At 35.7% G+C, this 24,364-nt stretch overlaps 1 protein-coding gene across 6 annotated transcripts in view; it reads left to right on the forward strand.

Annotated features, from left to right (window-relative positions):
* The window catches only part of LOC110378362 (rab11 family-interacting protein 4A), a 74,760-nt gene that overhangs the window by 42,632 nt on the left and 7,764 nt on the right, over positions 1–24,364 (forward strand). For all 6 annotated transcript variants that reach the window (XM_021337584.3, XM_021337580.3, XM_049850705.2 and 3 more), the window contains 2 exons: positions 5,422–5,460; positions 5,816–5,933. In XM_021337584.3, coding sequence (XP_021193259.3) covers positions 5,422–5,460; positions 5,816–5,933 — 157 coding nt within the window. The remainder of the gene's footprint in view (positions 1–5,421; positions 5,461–5,815; positions 5,934–24,364) is intronic.

Genomic DNA, 24,364 nt, shown 5'->3' on the forward strand with positions numbered 1-24,364 from the left:
GTTCAACAACTAAAAAATCAGCACATAAAATACACAATAAAAATGAACAATTTACAAGATCAAAAAGAAGTAGAGTTTGGAATGGAGTAATTTTTTTTTTTCTATCAGCGGTGTGCATTCGATACCTAAATCGGATATTTATTATAAATAATCGAATACCAATTTTATATATACCTATTTTTTAATAGCAACTTATTTCAATTTTATTTATTAATTTTAAATTATAGGTTCAATTTGTTTTTGTTGTTAAGAAAAGAGATATTTAAGTTTTATGAAAGTTTTTAGCATAAAATTTTTATATGTATTATTTATTTTGGTGTTGCGTCATTCGTAATAATTTTTAACTTTAATTGAATTTTTATTACCTATTACGGAATTTTAATTTATTCTTATATTATTTCTCAACAATTCTAAGATTTTTGTTTCGGCGGAGGGTAAGCCTGGTGTTCTGAAATATAATGCAATTTGTAACTACCAAAGTAATGTAGGTACTTATTTGATGATGAGAAACAATAATAATAATTGATTGATTTTAAAGTCACCAAATATTTTTTACCGAATCCCAAAAAGGAGGTGGTTCTCAATTTGGATGTTTGTTTTTGGTCGAAGGGCTATATTCCCCATATTTGTTATTAGGTCCAGGATCTGATGATGGAAACCTTGAGAAATCGAGGGCAACTCTCGAAAATTGTAAGCATAGATAAGGTTATAACTTGACACTTAGATGTATATCTGATAACACTATGAAACAGTAAAGGTTTGGAGCTGACCTGATGATGGAGACCAGAGAAGGTCGAGGTAACTCGACAACCGAACTTCTCTCGTCTCCATCTCCTTCACTGTTGCAGAGGCCTCGTAAATACGAATAATATAAGCACAAACACGATAAAGTTTAAATATTCAGTTGTCGAGTTCCCTCGACCTTCACTGGTCTCCATCATCAGGTCAGCTCAAAGCCTTCACTGTTGAATAGTGCTACCAGGCAAACACCTGAGTGATAAGATTTCAACCTATGTCTTTCTGCAACTTTCGAAAGTCGCCCTCAATTTCTCAAGGTTTCATCATCAGATCCTGACCTGATGATAATGGGACCACCTCGAAAGTATACGCTATCAAACAAAAAAAGAATCATCAAAATCGATAAATAAATGGCTGAGTAATCGCGTAACAAACATACAAAAAAAAACGGTCGAATTGAGAACCTCCGCTTTTTGGGAAGTCGGTTAAAAATAAGTCGGCGGCGGCCATCTTTCCATCTTGGACCAGCTTTCGATGAACAGCGAACTATTTGCCCTTTCAAACAATAAAAACGTCATAAAATTTTGCTATAACTACACCTAACTACGGCTCTCGTCAAATAGCTTTGCCGCTCAGTTAAAAAGTTGGAAGTAACGAATCGCCATTAAGTTTGGCGGGTCTACAGGAATCCTGCACATAAAACACCCGAAGAAATAAATAAATCTTCATTTGCCGTCTTCGGAAACCCTAAAAACCGAAGATTTTTTTTATTCCGGCTACAACGTATTTTCTACCACTGATTTTCTAGCATTTTTTTTCAAAATAAATTAAGTCATTTTACTTTTCCTAATTTATTTTCAGATTATGGTACCGTATACAAAAGTGCAATTTAGGAATATTATAATATCAAATAATATAAAATTATTAAATCGATTCTTTATTTTAACGAATCGGAACATTCGATGCAAAACTTCTATCACCGTCGCCATCTTGTCTATGCGTCTTCAAATTTAAAAAAACAACTAATGTAAACAAACATGGCGAGTTTGATCAGAATTCCCGGTAATTACCATTGGATTTTAAAAAGGTATATTTCTAACGGGATGCTAAATATGAAAGGTTTGAATGCGTAAAAATAATTTAAATTTATTTAGTTATTTTATTTAGTACTCACAAATGTGGTTTGATTGGAAAGAAAATAAATATGAGCGTAAATAATTAGGAAAGTGTATGACTGATTCGCAGACCCCAATTGGGGTCTAAACCGAGCTTACGGTGACATTGATGTTCAGACCCCGATTGGGGTCCGCTACGGATTTGACGGTTAAATTCCATGATTATAATACCATTTAAAATCCTCAGATTGTACGCCTGAACCATAAATTAAGCATGATGATTCTATTACTTGGTCATAGACACGCAATGTACCTATTCAACCTATTTCTTCTAATCACTGTAGTAGCAAAAAACTACAGAAAAAAAACAAATTGCTTACTCAAAATATGATGTAACCGGTCTCGTCACGAAGTCATCGTTTTTTATTCAGCAATGTCTGAACCAACGGAAATGAGGTTTTTCAGCTGTTCGTAACGGTGGATTCAGGACAGATAAAAAGACAAAAATCCAGAAAGACTAGCAATAAAAACACCTGTTAGTATTTTTTTTAGTTGGAATCAAGGTTTAACCGATAGTTTGAAGATCTAAGTTTCTTCGTCTCTCCATGTAACTTGTACCTAATAATTTTGCTGAATCACTGGTCAATATTAATACTTCTCTCTCAGAAATATGAACATAATATACTGACATGTTCCACAAAGGCAGTGGAACTGCGGAAGAAGCGAGCTCATTCATAAATTTTATAGATACAACCATTTTTATAACTGACCCGGATTCATTACCGGCAAGTGTAAATATTTCCAGCCTAGCGCAACTTTCATAGCAGATTCAGTACAATTTCATGAAGTTGCATTACACACGCATTATTTCTATGTGAGTGTCCAATTGACGATCATTAGCGAGTTGGTAGTCAGTGCATCACTTTCTTGCACAATTTCACGGCGCGCGCGCACCCATGTTTCATTTGGCTGTTACTGATTTCACCGGCACTCCCCACGGACGTCCTGGCTTGCGTATGATACACTTGACAACCCATGGTAATCGGCAACTAATGCATCATTGCTTGCTGCAGGCTTTTCACCTAATGCGTGCAAGAAGTGGACCGATAGACCTACAATATTATCATGGTGTAAAATGAGAGAGGTATTTCCATGTGGGGATGGCACTTTAATGTAATAAATACGAGAAATGAGATAATTGCACTATTTATTTTATATAAATACTTAGTTCTTCTTCTTTCGTGTCGATGACATGTCTTATAGTGAGACTACACTTTGTCAGCCCAATATGCCGCCACAGCGAGAATATACTCAGTTGTCAAAGTCCGACATCCTCTAATAGTTATAGCTACTTTAATCATGTGGCAAGTACATAGATTGACCCTAATAGTGGGAAACGTGGTATCCTGTTTAGTTACAAATTGAAAATTCACAAACACCACTGAAATACTATTCCGGAGAATGCAGGAAAATTAATGCTTGCATCGCCTCATTAACGAAAACATCGATCGCAATACAGAGTAATTGCTATAATTATGGACTAAATCATATTGTTTCAAAACAAGATTGTCCAAAACTGCTATTGGCTTCACTCTGCACCGGCGGATGACCTAAATGATGCAAGCGTTTGTGTTATACATAGAAGGTCGATATACCATTCAAAACTTTATTATTTCTAACTAAAATAAAACTATTAACGAACTGAGTAATTAAATGGCGTTTTTATTAAACGTGCTACTAACTGCGCACGTGTCTCAATTACTTATTTTAGAGGAAACGGAAATACGAGCTATAAAGTAAACCGTTATTAACTAAAAGTTTTTTTCGTTTAATTTTAACTAGGCATTTACCTTGCAACTGTATAAGGCATATAAAATATGTATCAAGGAAAATATAATATTGAGTTGACCTTTTACTATATCAATAGAAAAAAAAAACCTTGATAAGTTTTGCACCACATTGACAAACCAATCAGTGAACTTCCATAACTATGCCTGTTGTTGCCCTTTATGTGCTTTATGAGAATTAGAAAAATAACTTACTTCTCACTTAATTTAATCCAAGAGCAAGGAGCACATGTATCGACTTCGCAGGATGCGGGAAACCGCTAGCCACGTCCACTAGTTCTTTTTAATCGTACCCTTTTACACTATCTACTATCAAAAAGCATGTATTAAGACCATCAGTCATTAATCTACAAAAAATCTCACAATGCTGCTCACGTAACGATGGCACACGCAGTAATGATATGAACTAATTGCTTGATGTTACCCACATACATGCTTAATGTACAACTATTTCCTTCTTTCTACCACACTTGAATTCCGGACAGTAATTGCTGAGCCATTTGTGAACGTATTAGCATTTATCAGCGTTTGTCATGCGGCTGTCGTGGGCTATTTCTACTCCATTTCCTTATTTGAGAAAGAATTCCACGACTTTCGATCGATTTAGTCGTAACATTTTACAACTGTTGTAAACAGGGCTTCCAAATTGAGCTTATTGACTTTTATTGGTTTTGCATTTGGGTCTCAAAAGCTGAATGTTTGATAGTTAGTTTCTATAGTCTTGACTGGCGGCAAGGGCATGTAATTTTAATTAGAATTAAATATAATGCTTTAGTGACTCAACCTTCACCGCCAAGGATTTAAAACTCCCGAACATTAACTAGGTCAAATAGGGTCTAGAAGTGGACCTAATTTGGAATTGTTGGCCCCCTTCCTACTTACGGGTCTTAAATCTGTGGCCGAATCTACTGACTGTTACACGCCACATAAAATGTAATAACTCAATCTAACCACATTTTTCTCTCTCGCTGTTAGCACTTTTTCTCGTTAAAACTCGTGTTGATTTACCGGACATGCGTTCAATCATTTTAATTAACTATCAATTAATTAGTTTACGAGTTTATAGTCACTTACTATGCAGCTCTCGTGACGGTATGAACGCACATAACTTTTACCCGTGATCATCTATACTTAATATAATAAAGAGGAAACATTTTGTTTGTTTCTACTCCAACGGCCCCGAAGAACTGAACTGACCGACCAAAATAAGCGATATTTTATCTCGGTATAAGCAGTAGTTCCCACGGCACCCGGGTGAAACCACGGGAAAACAGTAGTTTATAACAAGGTTCTTGAGTTGAACGTGACTGGTTATACAGATAGGAACATTTGGGGTACAGACGATTTACTTGGTAGGCACACCGTTAATTGAATCATGGGACATCCGGCCGTCGTAAAACATTGTATTAATAGGTATGTAATGTAATTATGTTACTAGGTTTAATTTTATTGATACGTTAAAAACATATTATACACATTCTTCAAATAAAGTATAGTAGTAATATTTTAGGCACACTAATGAAAACTGCGGAAAACTTTTCGGCCATACGGTACAATTTTAGAGAAAGGAATTCAAAATCTTTGTTACATATAATATGTTAACTACTGTGGCCGATTGCATGTGGATTGGATCCTTATAACTCGGCAAAATCTATTTGATTATTAAATTAAACTTGTTTGTTACACATTCATAAAACTAATGCTTTGATTATTTGTTTCAGCTCTGGGAAGCGACAAATTGGCTCCAATGTCTTAGCTAGGTAAGTTAACTATTTAAATTAATTACATGTACCTACTTCAAATACTTTTATTCTAAAAGCAACTACAAAAAAATGTATTTGCAAATACTGCTAACGCCATCTAGTTCATTCACGCGTAAAACGCAGCGCCATCTAGAATACCACACAGACATCACGTGCAATCTTACAAGTCGTCGTAGTTCTGACTTACAAAAATAGATGGCGCTGTAACGTTCTTCTAGATCCCAACAGATGTCTCTACTAGTAGCCACTTTGTTAACAAACATGAGGGACTATTAAAAACAATGACTTGAATTTGAGTAACGGATGGCCGCCTAATAAAACGTTGCTATAATGAGAGTTGACATTGTTTCAGCCAATTATACCGGTCGTCGTCATTCAACTCGTCGGGCTGCGGCTCTGGCGGGGAACCAGCTGACGACATGTACTCAGATGTGTCTCTGGAGGAAGATGTCCAAGGTCTCAACTATAAGGTCAGTGATATTTCTCTTATATCCCTTTAGGAAACCATATTTACCTGCTACGAATTTAGTTGACTGTTCAAGCACTCCTGTGGAAAGCAAAACATAGTTTCTGAATCTTTTCGCTGAAGATAAGATTGCATAGACTCCACTTTTCTCTGGATTTGGCATATGGCTTTATTCTGTCCGGTTAAGAGACTAAGCTTACCTAACTGCAGACAAATAGGAACCGCTTTATGGGTTCTTCATCATACCTGTTCCTATTTGGATGCATTTATGTTTGTTCTTCACGAATCAAATTTGTCTTGATCAACAATTGTTTTTACTAGTAGCTTCTGATTGGGAGTACTTAGAAAGACCTATAGGTATAAAGTAATCAAAACATAATGACTCGATGACTCATAATTACGAGTCTGATGACTATGATGATGATGATGCACGCTTCATTGAGTCTTCGTAAACTAGGTTAATTAGATGTAGACAATGTCTCAAATTAAACCTACTGCGTTCTTACAATAGGTGTAGCCACATGGATAATACTGACAAATGAAATTATAGATAGGTTAAATACCGTTCATGAGATGACTCCAGAGTACCTCAGCACACTTGAGGAGAATTTCTGAGATGGACAAAAATACTCCAACATTCTCCAGTAAGAATTCGTCAATGGACAAGTCAACTTGTTTACTCGATCATTAAATACCTAGCTGCCTGCCTATAGCAATGTACATAGCTTAGGTACCTGCTAATGTACATCGTAGTTTACTAGAGGTATATTGTAAAGTACAAACAAATGAATCATTTACACTCATTCATGCGAAGCATTACTGAGACAATTTTCTCGGAAAACTATACCGTGTAATGGGAACTTTATCAGCTATGTCATCGGATATTGTCACTGTTGGATTACATCAACTTCCTCTAACCAAAACATCGTAATCATTTGAGGAAACAATACAATTCTTGTAAATTAGGTAATGACAATTTCGTACAACTTTCATCTTGTATGTTCTATTCTATTCTATTATTGATTAGTGATGTAAGAAGGCGTAAGCTCATAAACTGTCAATCAAGGTACTTAATGGATTAAATGTCATACAACTTTCATCTATGTTGCAAGAAGAAGGCGTAAGTCCGGAAAACAATCAGTCAACCTTATGAACTGTTGGCCAATCATAAAATTCATACTTACCTACGTATAGCGATTATTACTTAACTAAAATATAAATTTCCTTCTAATTGATTACATTAACAGCGGTATAATTTAAACCAACATGTTATTTTGAATAAATACTTGATAATGATAACGTAAGCTTAATTAAATGTTTAATAGGAATACCTACTATAACAATGCTTAGCTAGTTAAGGAAATTATTATTAAAAAAACAAAATACCCGACTGCACACTAAAAAAAGAGTAAAACAAGCCCCACAATAATATTGATCAATACAACTTTACTGAATATAATTTATAAATATTGATGGAAAGCATCGCAGGCGGGGACCAACAGAGGCTTATTTATAGTCATTTCGGTTGTGCACCATTTAGCAGAATTTTCGTTGGTGGCGGTCAAGGTGGTCCCCGCCTGCGATGCTTTCCATCAATATTTATAAATTATATTCAGTAAAGTTGTATTGATCAATATTATTGTGGGGCTTGTTTTACTCTTTTTAGTGTGCAGTCGGGTATTTTGTTTTTAATAATAATTCTTTTATTTATAACTTTTAGCTGTTTTATTTAACGAAAATGTTGTAGATGTAGAAGACTATGTATATGTAAGTACCATTTTAAATTATTTCGACGACATTTGGCTTTAGATTACGAGTGATGTTACTCCGCAACATAAATTTACCGCCAATGCGACGTTCAAGACGATCAAGACGACGTTCATGCATTTGATCAAGACGACGTGATTGTATCGCCAAAAGAATCGCTTTTTGCTTGCTAACGCATGAGTTGCTTTGCGTTGACGCAGAATTAACATGTTCCCGTGGGAATTTTGAGAAAAAACGTATCCTATATTAATTACTCCCGTGATTGAAATGAATCTAATGATACCGCATACATATTTTTTTAAAGGGAAATTTAGAAAAAATATCCCGTGGGACTTTTAGGATAAAATGTATCCTATGACACTCCCGTAATCAAGACAAATCTAACGATACCTCATACATCAAAATCCATCAAGCCGTTTAGGCTACAGGAGGTCACAAAGGAACAGCCATACATACATACTTACATACTTACATACACTCGAAAAACATTACCCTCCTTCTTTGGCAGTCGGGTAAATACTCCTTTTATTTTTTCAAAATAACCCATTATTGCGGTTATTACCGACGTAAACACAATTGGTTATGTGAATATACGTCAATACATGACAATATGCTATATTGAGTTATCGAATGTGATTCATATTATTATGACAAGCATAGTAAAATCGTCTACATATAACATCGTTATTATTTCGATGATTTGAGACCAAAACAGGGTTAATTTGTTCTTCTTTGATTAAATTATCATTTCCTTAGTAGTCACACATGAGTAACTAGTGAATTATGAAATTAGGGATCTCAACAGAATTTTGAATGAGCACTGAATTTATCAGTGCAAAAATAAATTTCGCACAATTTGCTTTTTAGTCATCATGATCTATTCCCATCAGTGCAAGGTCGTGCTGGCATACAGCCAATACCAAATTTAAATTTTGTTCACTTGCAATATTTAGCGCTGACACACGCTTTCTCATCATCTTGTGTTTATATTTTTTCACTTCTTAGTATTCTGTTATTCTGAAAATCAAGGCTGATCTTGAATGTCATTCATTCATAGTTCCTTCAGTTTCCAATGCCAGTTTATTTATTTATTTATTTAACAGTTTATGTACACACACAGAATACAGAGAAGAAGAAAAGTTTATTTTGAACTTACGTTTGCAATCCATTGAGGAACTTTATTATTGAATTTCTCTTTGACTTTTAAATCAGTGTTACCGTCCACGATCTCTGTTCAATGACCTTATTAAAACTATCATTGTATATTACCAAAGGAAGGGGTTTAAACAATGCTCGTGCCGCTTCATTTAATAGTCTTACCTAGTGCGACAGTAATGGACGACGGAAATGGTCCCTCAGCTGCGCATACGCCACTTCCGGTCAGATGCGTGCCCAGCCACAGCGATATATGATTAATTTAAAATTAGAATCCTCGTGTAAATATTAAATAGGAGCCGTATGAGCTTTTGCGACCAAACATAGAGTCATCAATGTAAACAAATCCTAGTCAGGAAATGATGATTCAATCCTCTTCGTTGTATCATTTTATAAGTCACTTAATTAGCGATCACCAAAAAGGTTTCCACCCAAATTGTGTGTATTACTAAGAAATAAGGTAAGTACATTTTTTACAGCCTGTACCTACCTATGTTATACTTGTAAAGCATAGCAGAACAAACTAGTTGTCACATATAGATTAGCCACACAGCTTCATTTTAGTTGAAAAGTGTTCGTTAATCCGACTTCGCAAGCAAATAACCGTCTACTGTTTAAAACATTACTTTAGGAGAACGTTGCATTTGTATTAGGTAACTACACAAAGCGTATGCAGTTACATATCCTATTGTACTTCCATGAAACTGTGCTTACTTTGTCCATGTTGATCTTCAACATGGATTCATATTATGGACACAAGAGACTTTGCAAAACGGGCCCCAGTGATGTACGCGAATGTACCATTCAATTGCGAGTCTGGACTAACTCACTTGCCTGCTAAAGGATTTTCAACCCTAACTTTATTGTTCTAAGGTCCGTTTCAGGTTTTGTATAACTGTTTTCATGCCATGTCTCGTTATGCAGCAGACAATACGTCTTGGAGAAACTGCGTGCCATTGAATTTTGCATAATATCTACTAGACTTGTACTAGCGGGGGAATATTATCAAAGCTGTTTAACATGTTTTGATTTATAGACGCTGTCGTAGATAAATAGGCACCTACCTACAGCGTTTTCTGTGAAACTTAATTTTGTCAGTTCTAGTGATTATAAACTTCTATATCATCAGACCAAAATTCCAAACTCTTTAAGCTTATTAGGACTTCGGTAAGTTTATTGCTATTATGTCATACTTATGTACCTAACCAACCAACCAAGTAGTCTAACCAAGGGGTATCGGGTTGCCCGGGTAACTGGGTTGAGGAGGTCAGATAGGCAATCGCTTCTTGTAAAGCACAGGTACTCAGCTGAATCCGGTTAGACTGGAAGCTGACCCCAACATAGTTTGGGAAAAAGGCTAGGAGGATGATGTCATACTTATGTACCTGCACTCAATTTAGGAATTTAAAACAATAGGCTTAACAATCACCTAAGTTAAGTTCAATCAGAATGAGGAACTTGAAAAAGATTTCAATGACATACTTCCACATAAATGATTGAAAGTTATGCTACATTAAATATAACAGTAATAATCAAAACTATACAATATTAATATCCGTAACAAAATACAAGTGATTCTTAAGATTAGTTTCGGAGCGTTCCGTTAATCTTTTGTTTGCACGGTTTGCAATGATCGAGCTCGATCGCATTGATCACGCACGTCAAACTCACGCGCAGCCCAATGATAACAGTAGCTATTTTGGGGAAAAACTACTGATAAATCTAAGACTATCAGTATTTTTTAACTTCTACTTCCTACTTACTAAAATAGAAATATTAAAGTCTGATTATTTAAACTACAGAGTGATATTGATGAAATTATAGAATCATTGCATATATTTTTTATCCGGATGCTCGATAAATAGTTCCGACAGGTTGCTAGTGAAACCGTGAGAATGCAGCTTTAATAGATTGTTTTCAAGCAAGATACGCAGACTCCTGTCTCTATTGGGTACGATTTGTTTAAAAACCAAAGTTTTTGAATTTTTTTACTTGGGAACTAATTCGCGCTCTCAGATGAAAAATTAGCCTATAACCGCCCTATAATATTGAAGCCCTCAATATGTGGCCTATGTTTCAAGCAAACATACATATCCGAAGGATACACAATTATAATATACAGGATTTCCAAAGTTATCATTTAATAATCTCCATGTGTAGCTTAATACCAAGCCAAGAACTTTGGGGTCAAATTACTGCGAGTCAAAACATATCAGTATCAGAGCACACTGCTATCGTTTACTACCAACTTGTAAGCAAAGATAATGAGTGTGACAAAAGCGTGATAAACATGCAGTACGAGTGTCCGGTTCGAATCAACATCTACCAACAATGTACTGTTACGCTAACTAATGTAATATCATGGAGTTTGTATACTTCTCACTTCACATATCGCGAAAATTTTGCCAAAATAGATGCAAGATTTGTGAAAAGTTCTTGAGAAGATTGACCTCATTGACTTATAGATTTGAGTGAAATGAGGCTCACGGATGAACCATGGAAAGCACTTTCAGATTCGATACTCTCTCATACAGCATAATTACGTACGACAATCATGTGAAGCCTAGAACAAATATTGATTTAAGTTTAAAATATAGCAAAGTTTTTAAATATAATTTATAATACTTCTCGTAGATCAAAATCTATTTCAAGATTTCACAAAACCTGCTTCACAAGTTAGCTTAGAACTAAATCTAGTTAGTATTTGAGTACTAAACAATAGTTGCGTTGTACGCGTGCAGTGGGAGGTAACGTGGGTGGTCCCGAACCGTGCCAAGGATATCGGGAACAGCGAAATATCTCGCGTGATTATTAATCGTGTTGACATAGGCTTAATTTATGTTTTTTATTGTTCTTCTTAGATTGGAGGCTTTATAGTCTTAATAAAGTACCTATTGGGAAAATTCTCCGTATGAAATACTAAATTGATATGCAGTTCTAACGTGTAAGTTTCATTAGGGAAAGTAAAATAACTTCTACGATAAAGCTGTATAGGAAACATAAACCAAGCTATTAAACAGACTTTATTAAGTGTTCAACTATAAAAGTTATTATCCACCTTGTAAAGACATTCTCATCACAAATGAACGATGCTCATAACATCATTAATGAATAGGTACTTCATCATTAAAAATATGAATGCCTTAACAGCTCATTGCATAAGTGCAGCGAATTCCCAAAGCATGTCGATGTTATCTCAGCCATCTATCAGAGTTATCACGATCATCGGGCTACAGAAACAAGCCAATATGACAGTAAAACGTCTTATTATCCTATAACTGTAGTATTACGGCTAACAAAAACATAGTAGTGTGAAACGGAAAGTGGTGCGAACGAACGCGTGTGAAATACTAACTGATTGTGTGCAGATGACGAGATTCTTACACATATCCAGATACATCGTAATCACAAGTTGCTGCATGACACCCGGGAACCTAATTAATTTCGCGCCTTATCGAACTCCATCGCCTACTTACCTCCTTGCACTCATTTTCACGTTAAAACATTATATAATCCGGTTTCCATTTTCACGTAACTCGTTTGTCTTATCGAGTATCCTTCAGTCACTTCCTCTGTTTTCCATCGCTTCAGTATAATTTCTCGAAACGTTAAAATTGTAGCTATTATACGTATTTAGCGCTAAAACACTTGACGTTCATAAATAATACAGGCACGTGAGGATCGGACTAAGGAGATCCTAATTGAAATTTATGTTCAACCTCAAAGAACACCTCGTTTGGAACACGATACTTAAATATAATCATAGCTTCAATTAACATTCATCTAGTCGTGTGAACAAGACCTGCGTATTGTACAAGACTGTTAAAAGTTAAAACAGGTTAAAATATATATTTCTATCTAAGAAATTCGCAGAATGTCTAAATAAAACTCAGGGCAGGGGGCAACGTCACAGATCTGGGACACTCGTCTGGAAAGCAATTGATTTGGTTTTTAGGGCGCAAAGATCAGCTTACGGTGTGAACGTGTATATTATGTGGTACAGATCTTGTCGAGATATCCAGTAACGATCATTATTACTGCAGTAATTATACCGTGAGATGACACTTGTGTAGTGAATCCGGGAACCTGCTGTGTTTAACACAAGAGCCTTGTCTCAGACAATCGCTACTAAGTAGCAAAACAATTTATTTCACTCGGCTTCTATTCTACCAAAACAATGTTAGTCGTTTTTGTGCGGAAATTGCACTACAGTGCATTTTGAAGGAGGTTTTTTGTTAGAGCTGCGCATTTGTTGTATGCACTTAACAATTTATCTGCATGTTTTTGTATGTTCAGTACCTAGTCTGGTCGGAAGCATACAAAAACGGAATCAGCTCTCAGTATTAGCTGAAAGACACGATACCATTACCTAAACAAACAATAAAATACTTCGCTTGTAAAAACTAATTGATGAAGAATGCACTTTGCTCCCACTGATGGTGCTTGTTAATTTATCAGTCTTTATTGCTTCCAATGAAACAATACATTTCAAAGATAATTTGGAAGATAGAATGATTGTATGTTATAGTTTTAATGACCAATCGCCGAATTTAGAAGCTCGTCACACGGTGATCAGAGCGCTCCCGTGTGTTCATGATGTGATAACTTAAAATAGAGTGCCACCAACACCACGACAGTTATGGCCAGTTACATGAGTATTTTATTAGTAATGGTAATTTAGAAGAATGCTTCCTTGTCGTAAATTAGAGGAATGGGTTTCATGTTTCACTTATTGCATTTCATTCTAATTAAGAAGTTCAACCAAGAATATTTTCTTTAATGTCTTCATTTGCTACTAATTCTTAAGGTTGCTTTAAATAGTTTAATTATCAATTGCATTTTTCTCTAGTTCCACATATAAAGTGGCATATTAACGTGTATTTATTCGAGCACCGCGGTCATTGTTTTTTATTTGTTGTGGAGTAAAACCTTGAACTGGCCCGAGGTCGTCTGCTGTCGTCCAAGCGGCACCGACTGCGGAAACATGGCAAGAACTACTCCCTACTATTAAAGTGTCATTAGCATTAACATTCTTATCTTGAGTATTAATAGTTTTTCGTGCAGATAACGCAAGGTCGAAGCTTGTTCTATTCTAAGAGCCCTTATGTCGTCATAGTCCGTCATGGTCCTATTTATTTTCTTTTGTGACGCAGGAGCTATATGACCATTGATCACAACCGCTTGTTTTATAATCTATATCATAAGATTTCAGATTTGCAATTGTTTATGAGCTTGATACCCGCATAATTGTGTCTCAGAGAAACAATCACCTTTACCACCAACACTACGACATATGGCGTGCTACGTCACATAATTATTGGTATAACAATTCAATAGCACATTTGAACATACCTACTGACACGGACCATTGTTCACGTATTCGGTCCTAGCGAAACAATCCCATTATCTGACCACCCTCCGAGTTTCCCCTCCATGATAATCCCGTAATAAATGAGTACCAGGGAATTCCGAAACGAAATTTAAATATCGCATGAGGGACCCCTATAAACGAAGCTATACCCCATCTTGATGTTTTGTTTTCTATTATAGAAGAGCTCTGGATAATCCTTAATAACAATGAATCATTGGTTTAGAAAAGTTTTGGACGGAAAAACTAACTAGTATGGACTTTATATAATACTAGCTTCTTCCAGGGGTTACACCCGCATCCCGTGGGAACTACTTACCATACCGGGATAAAAAGTAGCCTATAGCCTCCCTCGATAAATGGGCTATCTAACACTGAAAGAAATTTTCAAATCGGACCAGTAGTTCCTGAGATTAGCGCGTTCAAACAAACAAACAAACAAACTCTTCAGCTTTATTATATTAGTATAGATTAGATATGTCCTTAAATATCTAGGGAAACTTTACGGAAACATAGAAGAGAAATTTCTAGATAATGATTATAATTAATCTATTCACATAGTGAATTTCCCATGCACAAATTGCCTTAATACGATAAAAACTGTAATTAACAGTTGACAAAGAAAATTTGCGTGTTCATTGGCAACCAAGACATTGCCTTAACTATGAATACAAGGCAGAGAATATATGGCAAGAATATATGGCAAGGGGAACAATCAATCAAGTCTTGTAATTTAGTAATTTTTCGTCATTATATCAATTGTAATTTTTCCGGAAGATGATTCAACGTATATCATCCTCTAGGTATATCGTCAATGACCAAGACCTCCCGCCACATGATAATAAACAGAAGAAATTACAATGAATTTGAAGTTAGTCAGTCTTCCTCACATTTCTCAAAATCACTGAAATCATTCTAATTAGTGTTTCACTTTTTACTTTTCCTTAAAGCCGCAGAAATCGGATAGCGTAACAGTTATCATAACTTATCGAAAAGGGGAATTACTCGATAAATATTTTGTTTAGCTGTTGTTAGTCAGCTTTGTAAAAAACCCTGTACTTTATGGAATGCGTGGCATTTTATAAGACATCATTGGTGCATCACAATTGTCCTGTTTTCTTCTAAGATTTGCGTAATAAATCTTATTCCTTACCTTACGCAAGATACTGAATGATGTTGCAAGTCGAGCAGAAAATCTAACAAATTGAATCTCACTATCGTTTGTAACATCATCGAGTACTATTAGAATGTCATCATTCTACGTCTCGACATGAATTATATTATTGATCTCAATACATTTCTAATGATCTGCAAACACTTTCGTTTCTTCAGTAGGTCCATTGATTTCAGCTTTATCATTTATAATATGAACCTACGTGGTACCTTTATGGAAATTTAGACTCCCCCATACTATTTCTGGTCAGCCCTGTTCTCCAATTGTTAAGTTTTTTGTATTCCAAGTCCATTCATGAGTGACGTTTGTTCGCAACTCCACTATTTGCCACGCTTGTATGAACTGTATTAAAATGTATGAGATCGCATTGTTCCGACAATTGTTAACTATGTTGAATAAAGAGTTATGTTGAATTTTTTATTACATTCGTTATGTGAATATTAAACCCTTTGTTAGGTATTTGAAAGCTTATGATGGCGGCGTGGCTAAGTGCGTGTTTCGTCAAGTTAAATTATTTTGTCTAATGTTCTAGCAATATAATGTGATACAATAACCGATAAATTAAATAATGCAACTGTTGGTAAGCACACTTTTTTAATAAAAACCGATAAAGGACAAGGAGAGAATACTAAGTTGGACTAAAGAGACGAAGAACCATGTCACGATATTATAGATAGCCTATAGTCAAGAATGCTCGTTGCTCTATTTTCAAAAGTACATAACCAGTTCCGATTGAACACAATCTAAACGAACTCAAAGCAACACAAGTTAAAACAACAGCCAACACGTGTATCCTGTACCAATCTAATTGATCCATATGTTCAGCAGTTTCTTCAACGCATATCCCTTAATAGCTCATCATAATTAGCGTGACTCATCCATAGTTCTATGTTTAATAATAAAAGTCCCGTACCAAACTATCAGTCATAAATTAAACTTCAGAATTTGAAATTTAGCTCGGCAATTCTGCGTAGATTAAATAATTTCTTCACAGTTTCTGTTATCCGTTAAATGAAGACGGCAATGGCATCCAATTCAGACTTCCGAGCACGAATTTCACACGGTGGGAACAATAGCCGCAGCTTCGATTCTGTATTCTATAAAAGCCTCTTCATTTTCTTATTTCTTCAATTCATCTTTGTTACAATTCTTTAAAGTAGATCGACATTTTGTTATGTATCTCTTCAAATAACTATGAGCTCTTTCTTTGTCGTGTAATTTTTAGGTCAATCGTTTTTAAACATGAATAAAGTATCTGCCATTAATTGAATGTCAGTCGGAGATTTGCGTGTTTGTGAACCTTTGTGCATATATTTATTATGTTGCATTGCAAGTGCTCTTATAGCTTGGCCGTTCAAGTAATCAAATAGGCATCAAGTAAAACACAAATGCACCGCCGCCGTGCCATGATTGCGACTTGCAAGAGAACCGGTAACATCTATGGACTCCACTTAATGATTTCACGTTTTTTCTAACATAAAGCTTCTCACTTTCAGTTCAGTATTAACTTTCTTCAATTTCTCTACTCTAGAGTTATGTCACTATCAGGTTCTGATATAAAAGTTCGTTTAATGTTCTTATCATATTAAAAACATGTTCTATCGAATGCGCATGCCTGGCAAAGTTGTAATTACAATGCTGTTACAATTACTACGAGAGTTGAAATGACTTTGTGAATAATTTAGCAATAAAACCTAGGCTTGAAAGATCGTTTGTTGTATTCAATCGTTCTCCATCTGGCGAAGTCGGACGCAATCATGATGGCCCCTCGCCCGTAAAATTACGAGATGCAACCAGACTGGGGGAGCTTATGAAAGGGGTTATTGCCTCGGAACTATCTATCAGACGGCTGTGCATATGTGCAGGGAGCGAATAAAGTTTATTTGTATGGCGCGGTGGCTCGGCCGGCTGATAATCATGTCGTGTCAATGGGTGGGGCGCGCCGGCCGACCGCCCGCCGCCGCGCGCCGGTTAGTGCCCAACGCGAGACTGTGCCAACATCACGTACTACTACGCGCCACTTTTTAAAAGTTTCGATTGCTAGACTTCGATAGCGATAACACGCCAATTAACATTCTAAGAGAAGTCCTAAAGTTCCTAACCGTGTTTACTCAAAATTCGCCGTTTCGAAAAGGATGTCAGTGCAACCGTCGAAAATTTTGAATCGACTTCGGCGGAGTCTCCTGTTGCCTGATATTTTGATACTTGTTTACGACAACAATTAAAAGGGTCTGTGTGCTGACACTGACCTGGGTCATCAAACGTTTCAAGTGAAGCCATCTATGTGAAAAATGTGACATACTGTGATTAACTGCCTGTAAGTGGTGTTACGTGAATGTGAAGTTTCATAATTGTATTAGAACAGGAGAGTCGCAAGAACAATCACTAATCAAGTGTGCCATTAGAATTTTAGCTTTATTTGGAACAAAATTCTAATCTATTGAAGTCAAATTAAATTGTTAGGAATAGTGTTTATTAGAAGTTAAGTGAGTTCAGTGCAATATTGGAATATATCCAAAGATAAGACAGGATTTTAAATGTTTAAATCGGGCCTGTTCAATCGGTCCAGAGGCACGATGGGTGAACCAATCGAGGTAGAGGACAGTCTGGAACTGGAGTACGATATGTGGGACGGACAGTTCGACTTCGTTGGGCCACAGGGCCCGCCGCCCGAAGTCAGGGCGAGGATCACCTCTGACGCGAGTCTCACAGAGGACCTGTTCACTGGGGCTCCTCTGACCCCTCACCTGGCCAACGGGCTGAACGGTGGAAAGAAGACCGCTGCGCATCAGTGGTGCGATAATTTATCAGATCAAGTGAGCAATTTTGAATCTCTCTTTCACCATTTCATTGACTCTATTTGGAAAGTTTTGAATTATGAACATCTTTTAGAAATCGTTGAGAATAATTAGATATTATGATTTAGCCTTGCAACTGAATTGGTTTGCATGATTTGTCTCATCGAATTCTTCTAGAAATAATTTGTCGTGTACTCTGAACTGCCAATAAATTGATATAAAAGTTCTGTTTATTGGACATCGTCATTGTTATTGACGTCAAGTGGGCACATTATATGATTTAATATTATGTTTTTCCTGAAATTGACAAAGGAATTACTCATTCCTGAACCGCAGCGACATTGGTTTGTCACATAAATACTAAGTTTTCCCTTCAGATCGCAGTATTCAGTTTAATATTTAATGAAATGTAATTTTCTGGAATTCGAAGTGTCTGTATAATTTGCAGGTGTAGTTTTGTCGCAGAAATAATTTTGCGTATAATTAGCCTGATTATGATTAACTATAGTTATTATAACCAGGCAACCTTGAACGGTATCCTATTTCTACAATTTTATGAATTGTTAATTAGGTATGTGAGTTAAGGAATTGGACTGAAAAACCTTTATTGAATTCAATAGGGGCTAGCCCTATTGGAACAGAACTGCCAATAAACATTGGTAGACCATTTTCCGCAGCCTTTAATTGGTACTTAAAGAACGAGTTGTACTACAAATATACAAATAACCCTGCAGTAGGCGATACTATCTGCCTCAAGCTATGATCGTTCAATAGAAAACGAGAGTGCTTTTTTATTCAACGACTGAAGCACCGTGGTTTCTCGACCTGCTCGTGCCATCGCGGCCTTTGATTTGTTCCGAAGTGTCACGCGATCTTTACTGCTTGTACATTATGCCCATCGACCAAACTTGCCATGACACCTGGTACCTACCTACGTAGTTATGCGACAGTACCAGTACCTTCGGATTGTAAAACTTTATCGTTGATGCCATAGATAAGTAGATTGCTGCCTTATCGAGGGTTATCTTTAAGAGTCATGATATGTTTGCGATATTGAATCTAACAAATGAAATATTTGAAGTTGTTTTGTAACCTGAAGTTTTTATCGCAGTTAAGGAAGCTACATCAGAAGGCAGTAAAGCAGGTTTTAACCAAATAGAAAAAGAAAACTTCCACAAATGAGATCAGATAAAAGGTGCTTGAAAACACAACAATCGCACGAATTTCTTGCTAACAGATGCTGGCATGAAGACAATACTGTAATTTAATTTATTCCTTGTAACTGTTGAGAAAGGCATCCTGGCATGTTACGAAGTCACCATGTTTAGCTTCAATTTGCATAATGTTCTATTACATGTAATTAGCAATTACACTACAATGATGGTATAAAACAATGATGTTTTAATTAATACTGTGGGTGGTTCATGCGTTTAATGATCAATAATATTCATAGTTCCGTCACTTAAACATGTGGATATTTTTGAATTTTATGAATATAATAGAATCAAATTCAAAGCAGTACGTACCAGTATATTCAAAGCGGTCCCTAGCTATTAAAAGATAGGCCTTTGTCTGATGTTGACTGGATTTCTTCAATTGAAAAATTGACTAATGCAACTATATTGTTAATATCTGTGTCATGGACGATGCACATCCAGAATACTAATGTTCATGTGCAACTGATTTGGTTAGATTGCGTGTGAATACTAAGCTCATTTCCTTAAACGATTTTTCCTGAACCTTAATTCAAACACGATTGTAGATTCCACGCGTTTAACGTACACCAATGCTAATTAATCGAGAAAGCCCGGACCTATCCACCAAGAATATATTTTGCGTAGCAAGATACCTATATCACTAGGCTAACTCCGTAGCAAATTTCTTCACAGATTTAAACAAAATAACATTGTTTGGTGCCAAAACATTAATTGACTAAGAAAATCTACTACAATTACTACGTACCCGCTTTATTTCTGGAATGAGATAGAAAACCCCACGATGACTTCTAAGCATTCCTGTTTTCACAAATCTCGGCATTTCTGCCGTGGACCACATTCCCTTTCGCCAACCATTTCATATCGTAAATCTTAGCCAGAATGCTGTAAATGAGCGGACCGACTTCAAACAGTTTTCGCAGTAGCCCTGTTTATCTGCATTGCGATTAACCATGTTTAACCTAAAATGCTTTAATCAACTTTAATTAGGTTCATGTTTGCATTTATAGTATTCGTGTCATCTAACTTGGCTATGGCAATATGTATTAAGTTACATGTATCTTCTTGCTTAACCATATACGTTGGAATTTCATAAATTTCTTAGACATTTTCTACTTGCTTAGCGTCAGTGTCATAATGGTCGATGTAATGCCTACAATTTTCATTGTTTTATGTTATAGCCATTACAAGAATCTTTTCAATAACAAGTTAATTGCATTGTACAAAAAGTGTTTTGATAACTATACATTACAGACATTCCAAAAGTATTAAAAACTAACAAAGCCTTTGTGAAGGGGTCGTTGCATCTGTTATGATTACAGGTCAGCTAATTAATGAAACAATTAGAACAATCAACGCAACAGTTACGGTTGACCGTTACCGATATCGTGTCATAGTGAGTGCATATCGATTGCCGGTAACACCGGTACGTTGGACAATACACTGCCTACCGCACGACCTAATACTTTGTCGTTATTTAAACTGGGGCGCCGGACGACGCGACGGACGTTGACCTTTATATCTGCAATACATTAATTGTACAGCCAATACCACTAAACGATAACAGCTGACGAACTGACGGCGTCGCATTACAACATATACACTAATAGCCAGCAGTTTTTTCATCAAATACGCAACACACAAGATCTTCCGACTTCTATAAATACATGACAATGCAACAGTTTACTTTCTTGATACAATAGGAAGCGATACAGATCTTTGCTTGTCCGTCTTTCTAGAGACGCACGCTTCCCTCATCAAACTATTAGGAAGCGAACGACACATGACATCTGAAACCATTCGCCGGGTGATGGTAATTGAAGGAAACCGGCCGTCAGCTCGCAAATATTCATCCGAAGCGGTGCCGTTGTTAACAAACGTTGGAAAGTTGCGAGACAAGCCCACAACACAACAGCCAAGAAAATATGTTCACTCGAGGAAGTCACGAGCACTCACCTCGCTATTCAACTAAAGTGCCTATTGATTGCACTTAACGATAATAATCATGGTTTTACTGGCCAATCTGTTAGTGCTCAATTGATTCCTGCGATATGGGCTCTAAAAACTAAATACGATCAATAGAACTATTCGTAATTACAACCACAATTTTTTTTCGCTGTATAATGACCAAAAAACTAAGTAGCTGAACAAGTGTTGTGTTATGAAATATTTACTTTTTACTAAAACTTGACACCAAATGAACGATGATCTCAGTTGTCTTCAGTAAACAGTGTTAGATAAGTATGTTCATCAGCCACATAATTGTTAAGGTTATCGGTAATGGCCTCGGTTTGTTTACTTTTTTCGTTGAATCTTTAATTAATATTGATGCTCATTTACATATTAACAAGTTGATATCTTCAGTTCAGTTTGATGCATTTGGTTACCAAGTGCTGGTGATTTTTTACTTCCTAGAATATAAAAAGCTTTGAATCATAATGATTTAAATGTAGATCAAGAAGTAGCAATAACTATAGCTACAACAATAGCTGTGACTGATAGTACCTACAGCCATAAACTGAAAGGTGCACTTGCGTCAAGACCTAGAATAAACAGACCAAACTAGTTTCAAACTAGCCTTAGCACGTTAAATATTTAGAAATGTAAACGAAGTAAGTACAATGTTTGTACATTATCTTCCGATTTGAAGATTGCTACGAATTTTATGACAAGCTCTGTGAATTTTTAACCTCCATTCTTTTGTGAAACTGAACCCATTTATTATCCACTTATGTCATGGTGGGCAATTGCGTTACTTAAGAACTTATTTCTGTCTTTTGGGTTAAGTGAACTTAATCTGTTATGTCCGTCATTACGAGTTGAAATTAACCCTTTGAGTGGGCTTGTTGGGTAATACTATTATTATAAGGGACATGGTTAGTCCAATCTTTTTGTATAACGTCATGATACACAAGATTCGTCTTCTTTTTGATAATTTCACTGGCTTGAACTTAATATACGAACTTTTTAGACTCATGTCACGAATTGTTGTTCCCTTGATATGTTTTGCTCGTTTGTAAAGTTTCGTGATAACTGCTACACGACTTGCCTTCAAACTCTTTGAAACGGAAATGAACTTTGGTTGCTAATAAAAACACCTGCCGTTGTATATAGGTATATAACGTGTAATTTTCATGTTAATTATTATATTAATGATAAAATGTCACAGATTATCACCTATTAAACTGTATCGGTTATGACTCATAACAACCGCATAATTTGATTAGATAATATTCTAAGCACATGACTTGATGATGTTAAATAACTAAACAATACTTTCGATTGTAAATGATTTACGAGACAGGAGTAAAAACCAATTTAACTCTTAATAAAAAGACGATAAATTACTGTGTTACAAATCACGAGACAATTGATCTTCGCTAGTATAAAACGCGGGCACATCAGCGAAGTGAAACCAGTCTGCGCAGACGCAGCTCAACAAAAGTAAAACCGACAATACTCGTACCTTCGCTTCGATCGAAAGTTCGATATATTCCAAAGCAACTTTACGTTTTAAAGACGATTCATTTCACTTTTCCCATGGGACCGTAGCTAAATGTTACTTTAACTCAGCAAATTACGATTCAAGTGCGATATTATATTTTCCTTTCGAAGTTTTGATTGCTTTTACATTGTTATTATAGACATCATAAATTGAATTTACTTAGAGAAAAATGTACGCTGAAAGCTTTATTACTATGAAATGTTTATGAGAACTGAAATGTTTATAAGTAATTCTAAATCGGTCGGTGTTCAGCCTGCGCGATGGTGCGACTCATCATCTGGCGCTGTGTACATGTGATATTCATTTGTAACGACCATGAATCATTGGTTTATGACGTCCATGATAAACCATGTAGGTATCAATCACTAGAAGCACTAACAAAAGCAGCTAGTAAGCCTTAAGGTAACTTAAGTACATCATTATCTAGATACAATCCATTTAAACTTAGTATGATTAAGTACCAAAAGCACAATAATATTATGAACAAACCAATTGTTTAAGATGCACAAAAAAACTGACTAGAAGTTTCAAAATACAATAACAAACATAACCAAAATACCGCAATCGTCGCAGCGTTTAATTTCTTACACAAAGTACATTACGATCCGCAAAAAATCTACAATTTTACATCGCACCTATCATCTGTGGATTCCCATGAAGAATTGCAACACCTCAGACGGAATTACAACGCGCTAATGACATGTTCATATTGTCTAGATAAATTGTTTCGCATGGAAACTTCTCATCTGCTTCGTTAAAAATATTTAATGCTGTTAGCTCATTTCATTCATAATCTGTTACATCAACCACTATTGAAACTACGTAATTTATTTTAATATTGTTTTCATCTTTGATATGCTTGAAGGTGAAAATGCTATTGGATCAATGTCCTTCAAGATTTCTTTCAACGAATCTTGCACTATCAGTTTCCATTTCTGCAGTCTATATAAGTGTACCCGTCTTATACCAGTTTTCTTCACTTTCATAATTCTCATAACTACTCATAACTTGGAGTAGCTGATTCCAGAAAAATTAATCATTGAGAAAAAAGATCTCAATTTTTACCTATAATAGTCAATCATTCTCTTTAAATTGTTTTGATAAGGGACGCTTAGAACTAAATCAGGTCAAAACTATAATATCCAAGCAATTTGTTGGTTATCTCTATTCATAAAAGCAATAATGATACTTACAAGTATTTGATCTTTTACCTCAGATTACAGTCCTATGATTCACAATTTTATCGTGATAAGTAAACAACGCAAAATAGAGTCTTTATCTAACAGTTTACAAGAAACTGTAGTATTTACAGCGAATCGGTCAAAAATATCTACGATTTTTGACAAACAAAAAAAAAGGAAACTAGATAAGATATCTTGAAAGATGAATCTGATGATCGATGAAGCGATCAATTCGTCATCGTCCATCGATATTACTGAAATTCTTTTTTCAAT

The sequence above is a fragment of the Helicoverpa armigera genome, chromosome 11 (genome assembly GCF_030705265.1).
Source record: "Helicoverpa armigera isolate CAAS_96S chromosome 11, ASM3070526v1, whole genome shotgun sequence".
NCBI classification, from domain to species: Eukaryota; Metazoa; Arthropoda; class Insecta; order Lepidoptera; family Noctuidae; genus Helicoverpa; species Helicoverpa armigera.